The sequence below is a fragment of the Balaenoptera ricei genome, chromosome 7 (genome assembly GCF_028023285.1).
Source record: "Balaenoptera ricei isolate mBalRic1 chromosome 7, mBalRic1.hap2, whole genome shotgun sequence".
NCBI lineage: Eukaryota > Metazoa > Chordata > Mammalia > Artiodactyla > Balaenopteridae > Balaenoptera > Balaenoptera ricei.
The window spans coordinates 47359146-47368386 of NC_082645.1; the positions used below are offsets into that span (position 1 = coordinate 47359146).

Consider the following 9241-nt stretch of genomic DNA (forward strand, 5'->3'; position numbering starts at 1 on the left):
CTTTCCTGTCTGACTTACTTCACTTCTTATGATATTCTCTAGTCCATCCATGTTGCTGTAAATGGCAATATTTCATTCCTTTTTATGGCTGGGGAATATTCTGTTGTGTGTGTGGAATCTTCTTAAGCAAATTGTCTGTTGATGGGCACTTGGATTGTTTCCATGTCTTGGCTATTGTAAATAGTGCTGCTGTGAACATTGGGGTGCATCTTTTCGAATTAAAGTTTTAATTTTTTTCTGGATATGTACCCAGTAGTGGGATTGTTGGATCATATGGTAGCTCTAGTTTTTTAAGGGACCTCCATACTGTTTTCCGTAGTGACTGCACCAATTTACATTCCCACCAACAGTGTAGGAGGGTTCCCTTTCCTCCATGCCCTCTTTAGCATTTATTATTTATAGACTTTTTGATAGTCATTCTGACAGGTGTGAAGTGAGAACTCATTGTGGTTTTGATTGGCATTTCTCTAATAATTAGTGATGTTTCACATCTTTTCTTGTGCCTGTTGGCCATCTGTAGGTCTTCTATGGAAAAAATGTTTATTTAGGTCTTCCGCCCATCTTTTGATTGGGTTGTTTGTTTTTTCGATATTGAGCTATATGAGCTGTTTTCATATTTTGGAGATTAATCCCTTGTCACATCATTTGCAAATATTTTCTCCCATTTAATAATAAGTCATCTTTTCATTTTGTTGATGGTTTCCTTTGCTGTGCAAAAGCTTTTAAGTTTGATGAGGGCACATTTGTTTATTTTTGCTTTTATTTCTTATGCCTTGGGAGACTGATCTAAGAAAATATTGGTATGAATTATGTCAGAGAATGTTTTGCCTATGTTCTAGGAGTTTTAGGCTATCATATCTTATATTTCTTATATTTAGGTCTTTAAACCATGTTGAGTTTATTTTTGTATATGGTGTGAGTGTATGAGGGAATATTCTACTTTTACTGATTTAAATGTAGCTGTCCAGCTTTCTCAGCTCACTTGTTGAAGAGACTGTCTTTTCTCCATTGTGTATTCTTGTCTCCTTTGTCATAGATTAATCGACTGTAGGTACGTGGGTTTATTTCTGGGCTCTCTATTCTGTTCCATTGGTCTATATAACTGTTTTGTGCCAATATTGCACTGTTTTGATTAATTTCCTTCATCAATGTTCAATAGTTTTCAGAGAATAGGTCTTTCACCTACTTGGTTAAGATTATTCCTAGGCATTTTATCTTTTTAATGAAATTTAAACAGAATTTTTTTTTTTTTACTTTCTCTTTCTGATATTTCATTATTAGTGTAAAGAAATGCAACAGATTTCTGTATGTTAGTCTTGTACCCTGCTACCTTGCTGATCATTTATTAGTTCTAATAGCTTTTTTTTTTTATATATTCATTTATTTAATTTTTGGCTGCATTTGGTCTTCGCTGCTGCACGCGGGCTTTCTCTAGTTGCAGTGAGCGGGGGCTACTCTTTGTTGCGGGGCACAGGCTTCTCATTGTGGTGGCTTCTCTTGTTGCAGAGCACAGGCTCTAGGTGCGCGGGCTTCAGTAGTTGTAGCGCGTGGGCTTCAGTAGTTGTAGCACACGGGCTTCAGTAGTTGTGGCTCGCAGGCTCTAGAGCGCAGGCTCAGTAGTTGTGGCACACGGGCTTAGTTGCTCTGCGGCATGTGGGATCTTCCCGGACCAGGGCTCAAACCCGTGTCCCCTGCATTGGCAGGCGGATTCTTAACCACTGCGCCACCAGGGAAGCCCTCTAATAGCTTTTGTGTGGAGACTTTTAGGGTTCTCTATATACAGTATCATGTCATCTTCAAACAGTGACAGTTTTACTTCTTCCTTTCCAATTGGGATTCCTTTATTTCTTGTCTGATTGCTGTCACTAGGACTTCCAATAGTATGTTGAATAGAAATGGTGAGTGGACCTCCTTGTCTTGTTCCTGAACTTAGCAGGAAGGTTTTCAGCTTTTCACCATTGAGTATTATGTTGGCTGTAGGTCTGTCATAAATGGCTTTTATTATGTTGAGATATGTTCCCCTATACCCATTTTTATCATGAATGGTTGTTGAATTTTGTCAAATGCTTTTTCTTCATTGAGATGATCATGTGGTTTTTGTCTTTCTTATTGTTAATGTGGTGTTATCACATTGATTTTTTTTTTTGCATATATTGAGCCATACTGGTCACTGTGGAATGAATCCAACTTGATCATGATGTATGATCCTTTTTATGTACTGTTGGATTTGGTTTGCTAATATTTTGTTGAGGATTTTTGCATCCATATTCATCAAAGATATTGGCCTGTAATTTTCTTTTTTTGTAGTGTCTTTGTCTGCTTTTGGTATCAGGGTGATGGTGGCCTCATACAATGAGTTTGGCACTGCTTCTCCTCTTCAATCACTTGGAATAGTTAGAGAAGAATAGGTGTAATTTCATCTTTGTATGTTTGGTAAATTCCCCAGTGAAACCATCTAGTTCTGGACTTTTGTTTGCAGGGAGCTCTTTAATTACAGATTCTTTTTCACTTCTAGGGATCAGTCTGTGCAAATTGTCTGTTTCTTCTTGACCCAGTCTTGACAGGCTGTATGTTTCTAGAAGGTTGTCCATTTCTTCTAGGTTGTCCACTTTGTTGGCATATAACTGTTCATAATATTCTCACAGTTTTTCTGTGATATCTGTTGTTACTTCTCTTTTATTTCTCATTTTGTTTATTTGTGTCCTCTCTCTTTTCTTGGTGAGCCTGGCTAGAGATCTGTCAATTTTGTTTATCTTTTCAGAAAACCAGCTCTTGGTTTTTATTGACCTTTTCTATTGGTTTTTATCTCTATTTTACTTATTTCCTCTCTGATCATTATTTCCTTAGTTCTGCTGACTTTTGGTTTTGGTTGTTATTCTTTTTCTCTGATTCTTTTAGATGGCAGGTTAGATTGTTTATTTGTAATTTTTCTTGCTTCTTGAGGAAGGCATGTATCACTATGAACCTCCTTCTTAGAATTGCTTTAGCTGCAGCCCATAGATTTTGGAAATTTGTGTTTTCATTTTCATTTGTCTTTATCTTCTGATTTCTTCTTTGGTTTCGTCATTTCTAGTAGCATGTTGTTTAGTCTCCATGTGTTCTTATTTTTCTTTGGTTAATTTCTAGTTTCAAATCACTGTGGTCAGAAAAGATGCTTGAAATAATTTTTATCATCTTAAATTTGTTGAGGTTTGTTTTGTCACCTAGTAGGTGATCTATTCTAATGAATGTTCCATGCACGCTTGAAAAGAATTTGTATTCTTTGGGGGTGGGGAGGAATGTACTGTCCTGTAGATGTCAATTAAGTTCAACTAGTCTCATGTGTTATTGAAGATTTCTGTTGACTTATTGATTTTCTGTCTTGATAATCTGTCCATTGTTGTCAGTGGGGTGTAAAGTCTCCTATTACTGTATCAAGAGTATTGTTAATTTCTCCCTTTATGTCTGTTAGTATTTTATGTATTTAGGTGTTCCTATCGTGGGTGCATGTGTTAACAAATGTAATCCTTTTATCACTATATAATGCCCTTCTTTATCTGTCTTTGTGGCCTTTGTTTTAAAGTCTGTCTTGTCTGAGATGAGTATGCTATCCCTTCTTTCCTTGTCATTTCCGTTTGCATGAAATATCATTTTCCATGCCCTCAATTTCAGGCTGTGTCTTTCACCCTGAAGGGAGTCACCTGTAGGCAGCATATTGCAGGTTTTTGGTTTTTTAATCCAATATGCCACTCTGTTTTTTGATCAGAGCATTTAGTCCATTGACATTTAAAGTAATTATTTATAGGTTTGTACTTATTGCCATTTTAATCCTTGTTTTCTAGTTGTTTTTGTAGTTCATTGTTCATTACTTTTTATGTTTTTCCCATTATGATTTGATTTTCTTTTGTAGTATGATTGGGTTCCTTTCTTTTTGATTTTTGTGAATCTATTGTATGTTTTTGATTTGTGGTTACCATGTAGGTCAAGTATGTTAACCCATAACTATATCTACTTGCTTTAAACTGATAGTCATATAAGTTCAAACACATTCTATAAGAGCTACATTCTTATATCCCCTTTCCCCACGTTTTGTGATTTTGATATCTTATTTTGCAACTTCATGCTTATCTTTTTACTGTTTATTGTAGTTATAGTTATTTATACAATTTTTAAAATCTATGTACTAGCTTATTCAAGTGATCTTCAATCCTCTCATATATTTTCCTTCGCTATTGTGATATTCTCTTTCCTATAGATTCTTGCCTCTTTTCCATTTAGAGAAGACGCTTCAATATTTCTTTTAGGGTAGGTTTAGTATTGCTGAATTCTTTTAGTTATTGCTTGTCTGAGAAGTTCTTTCTCTCCTAAGTGATAATCTTGCTGGGTAGAGTATCCTAGGTTGCAGGTTTTCTTTTTCAGAACTGTGCATATATCATGCCACTCCCTTCTGACCTGCAAGGTTTCTGCAAAGAAATCAGCTGATGATCTTATGGAAGTTCCCTTGTAACTGACTCTGTTTATCTCCTGCTGCCATTAGAATCCTTTGTCTTTAAATTTTTCCATTATAATTATGATATGACTTGGTATTGGTCTGTTTGGGTCCATCATGTTTGGGACCCTCTGTGCTTCTGTATCTGGATATCTGTTTCCTTCTTTAGGTTTGGGAAGTTTTCAGCCATAATTTCTTGAAATACATTTTTTGATCTCCCTCCCCCTCCCTTCAGAAACCCTGTTATGGGTAGGTTGGTGCTTTTTATGTTATCCCATAGATTTTGTATGTTGCTTCCATTATTTTAATTTGTTCTTCTGTCTGCTGTTCTGATTAGATGGTTTCCATTATCCTGTCTTCCAGATCACTTATTGTTCTTCTGTGTCATTTATTCTGTTATAATTGAATTGTCTATTTTTGAGTTCATCTTTATGGTTTCTAGTTCCTTGTTACAGTGATCTGAATTTATATTGATAATCTTAATTCAGTTAGTGTTTTTAATACCTCCTTTTTGAACTCATGGTCTAGTAGACTGGTGAGCTATGTTTCATTATTTCTTCTTTTCTTTTTTTTTTTTTTTTTACATAATGGGTTTATATTTAATATAGTACTTCTCACCATGGAGATGTTAGCAGTTAATATAAAGATTTTTTGGTTTTTGTTAAACATTAAATCTCTTCTCCATTTCAATGTCAATATAAAGTATTTTTTTACATTAAATCTTTTCTCCATTTCAACATTAGATACATCGAATACATTTTCTAAACTTTTTCCCCCACAAAGAGATAAGTTTTAATTTTTGACCAACTTTATTTAATATCCAGGTACAATATTAACTTGGGAGATAACAAAACAAAAATGCATTAAAAATATGGAGAAAAGACTCCTCAGTGATGCAGGAGGCAGTGATTATAACTAAACAGTGGCAATTTCCTAGGATTCTGGGCAAGAGTTTTCTTCTTCCTATTGAGAATTCTGAAACTATGAAATATTACTTATGCAAAGTTCAGCCATCTCACTTCTTTGACGTTCTTTCTAACTAACAAATGCAAATTACAGACGGCATTTTTCAGTGCATTATTTGTTGTGAAAAAAAGTTTTGTTTTCCATTTAACATAATATATCAATTTGTTCCTATTTATAGGGAAATAACCAAGACTATGAAGCTGCCCTATTTACTGTTTCTTGAGAACTTTCAGACACCAAAACTCAGTTCTGAACCTCAATAGCACAAAGGTTTTCAGGGCAAGGTTTGATTCAGGAGGCCCTTCAAAGTCACATCTGTCCATTTCTCTTTCGTGCATACACCCCCAAACAAGCACAAATGCCTGTAATGCTGAGAACCACACCTAACAAGAGAGCGATTGCATCTCTGGCTTCTACTGCTTCAACAACAGGCAGCACCAGAAGCAATGAAAAGAGGACTCGGAACAATTGTGTTGAAACTGAGATCATAATGTTGAGATCTTGAGGTGACTGGTTCTTAAAGGCTGAAGGTTCCAAAGAAAGCGGTTTTTGTTTAATTCTATCAGTTCAGGATGCTGAGGCTAAGAGGGTCCACATGACAGCGCCTTCCAGGAAGCAGCCATTACAGGAATCTCATTATTTCTTCTTTTAGGAGATTTCTCTTGTTCTTTTAATTGGGAGTAGGTCCTCTGCCTTTTCATTTCACTTAAGTTTCTCTGTCTCTGTAAACTTTAGGAGAAACAGTTATCTATTGTGGTTTTGAAGGGGTGTTTTTTATGTGGGAGCATACCTGTGTAGACTGCACGTCCAATGTTTTTGGTGCGAGGTCTGGTTTTGGCATGAATGCCAGCCACTGCTTTCCTCAGGGTGTGCTGGCTGTTATACCCTTGAAAGGGAGTGTAGTTTGTGTTGTAGTATCTAGAGCCTGTGCAAGATGTGAGGTGGGGCTTCCTCTCCTCTGTTGCTATCACTGTCCTGTCAGGGGTGGGATCTGCTCCCCAATTATTGGATTAGAAGCCCTCATGGTCAGATTGAATCATGCTCCATTGCCCTTGAGTGTGTGCCCTGGCCCAAAGGAGGTGATTGCTGAAGCAAGTGAGGCCTGTGTGTTCACAGAGGACCTATGTGCCACCTGTGTATACATGTGCGGTTCTGCTCAGAAGCAGCCCAAGGTCATGTCCTTTTCTCTGTGTATGATCCATGTCTAAGGCAAGGCTGGTGTGAACTAGGCTGTGACTGGGGGTTAGGGCATTGTGGGTGGAGGTATTGTTATAGCTGTGCTGCCACCTGAGATCTGGGCTGCCACCTGAGTCTTCTCCCAGGATCCGCCTGCACCAGATCTAGCACTAAGCTGCTGTGTGTAATGGGCAGGGCCAGGGTGCTCTTGCTGGGAGAGTAACTGCTGTATACTTTTTGTTGTTGTTGGATGTCTTTTTTTACTGAAGTATAGTTTCTGTACAATATTATATAAGTTACAGGTATATAATATAGTGATCCATAATTTTTAAAGGTTGTATTCCATTTAGTTATTATAAAATATTGGCTATATTCCCTGTGTTGTACAATATATACTTGTAGCTTATTTTATAACTAGTAGTTTGTAGCTCTTACTTTCCTACCCCTATATTTCCCCTCCCCCTATATTTCCCCTCCCCCTTCCCTCGTCCCACTGGCACCCACTAGTTTGTTCTCTGTATCTGTGAGTCTGCTTCTTTTTTGTTATATTCCCTAGTTTGTTGTATTTTTTAGATTCCACATATAAGTGATATCATACAGTATCGTCCTGAATGGGAGAAAATATTTGTAAATGACTAGACGGATAAGGGATTAATAGCCAACATATATGAACAGGTCATAAGACTCAAAAAATCAAACAACCAATTAAAAATGGGCAGAAGAACTGAATAGACGATTCCTCCAAAAGAAAATGCAGATAGCCAACAGGCACATGAGAAGATACTCAACATCACTAATCATCAGGAAAATGCAAATCAAAACCACAATGAGATATCACCTCACATGTGTCAGAATGGCTATCATCAAAAAACACAAATAACAAATGTTGGTGAGGTTGTGGAAAAAGGAGAAAATCCTTGTACACAGCTGCTGGGAATGTAAACTGGTGCACAGCCACTGTAGAAAACAGTATGGAGATTGCTCAAAAAACTAAAAATAGAAGTACTGTGTGACCCAGCAATTCCACCCCTGGGTACATATCAAAAAAAACCAAAACACTAATTCAAAAAGATACATGCACCCCAATGTTTATAGCAGCATAATTTACAGTTGCCATGATATGGAAGCAACCTAAGTGTCTATCAACAGATGAGTAGATAAAGAAGATGTGGTATGTGTATATATACACAATGGAATGCTGGTCAGCCTTAAAGTGAAATTTTGCCATTTGCAGCAATATGGATGGACTTGGAAGCATTAAGTTAAATGAAATAAGCCTGACAGAGAAAGACCACTGTGTACTTCTGAGTGCACTGACAATGGCCCCACCCAGACCACTCCCCAGACCCTCCAGGCTGTCTCTGAATAGATAGATGAGTCCTCCTCCAAGACCTGTCTGCTTGAGATTCGGTGCTTAGCTGCTGTGCACATTTTTGGTGCTGCCCCATGCATGCATTGACAGTGGTTGCTGTGGCCCCGTCCATCATGCTGTTTGTGCTGACGGTGGCCTCAATGGCTCCACCTGGTTCACGTCCCAGGTGCCCCAGTCTGTCTGTGTGTTGCTAAACCAAGTCTTTGCCCATATATTGCATCTCGCTCTGGTGTGGAGTGAGCAGGGCCAGGGTGTTTGCCCCTCTGGATTGGGAAGTGTGGCAAGGTGGTAGTTGCCAGTGCAAGGTGCTCTCTGCCCTGATTGTCAGGAAGCCAGCATGCATACACTCTTTGTGAGTAGAGTCCTGGCTTTTCCTGCCCTTCTGTCTGTCTCAGTGGGTTTCCCAGTAGGCAAGGGGGCTTGTCTCCTCCACACAGGACCTCAGGACTGAGATGCCCAGATTGTGGCTCAGTCTGCTCACTCCCCAGGGAAAGGGTCCACCTGTGAGGACCTTCTCTTCCTACAGATCACTCCCTGGGGTATAGGTTCTGACCTGATGCCCTTTTGTTCTGTCCTACTTGCTTACATGGAGAACTTTCTTGCAGCTTTGGTTGTATAGGATCTCTTTGGCCAATTTCCAGTTTTCCATGAGAATTGTTCCATATGTAGATGTAGTTCTGATGCGTTTTTGGGGGGAGGTGGGCTCCATGTCCTCCTACTCTGCCATCTTGAATATTGCCTGGCATCCCCAGAGCTTATTAATCTTATAACTGGAAGTTTGTACCTTTTGACCACCTTCATCCAATTGCCCCACCTCTGGCAACCACAAATCTGATACCTGTTTGTATGACTTTGGTTTTTTTAAGACTCAATATATCAGATCATACTATATTTGTTTTTCTTTCTCTGACTTATTTCACTTATCATAATACCCTTGAGGACCATTCATGTTGTTGAAAATGTCAGGATTCCCTTCTTTTATGGCTGAATAGTACTCCATTGTCTATACATGCTGCATTTTCTGTACCCTTTCATCTGTTGATAGGCATTTATGTTGTTGCTATATCTTGGCTATTGTAAGTGATGCTGCAATGAACATGGGGATACAGATATCTCTCTGGGACGGTGATTTTGTTTCCTTCATATGTTTACACAGAAGGGGAATTTCTGGATCATATGGTAACTATTTTTACTTTTCTGAGAAATCTCTATACAGATTTTTATAGTGGCTGTACCAATTTACATTTCCACAAAGAGTG

The 9241-nt window shown here is 38.2% G+C and overlaps 1 protein-coding gene across 1 annotated transcript; it reads right to left on the minus strand.

Annotated features, from left to right (window-relative positions):
• Window positions 1-5643: 5643 nt before the first annotated feature.
• LOC132368502 (small integral membrane protein 30-like) lies at window positions 5644-6055 on the minus strand. Its single transcript, XM_059927151.1, has one exon. The coding sequence runs from the start codon at window positions 5921-5923 to the stop codon at window positions 5744-5746; it is 180 nt and encodes a 59-aa protein (XP_059783134.1). The 5' UTR covers window positions 5924-6055; the 3' UTR covers window positions 5644-5743.
• Between the last annotated feature and the right edge of the window lie 3186 nt (window positions 6056-9241).

Coding starts and splice junctions, on each gene's coding strand:
- LOC132368502 (XM_059927151.1), bottom strand. CDS start 5,923: ATGATCTCAGTTTCAACACAATTGTTCCGAGTCCTCTTTTCATTGCTT.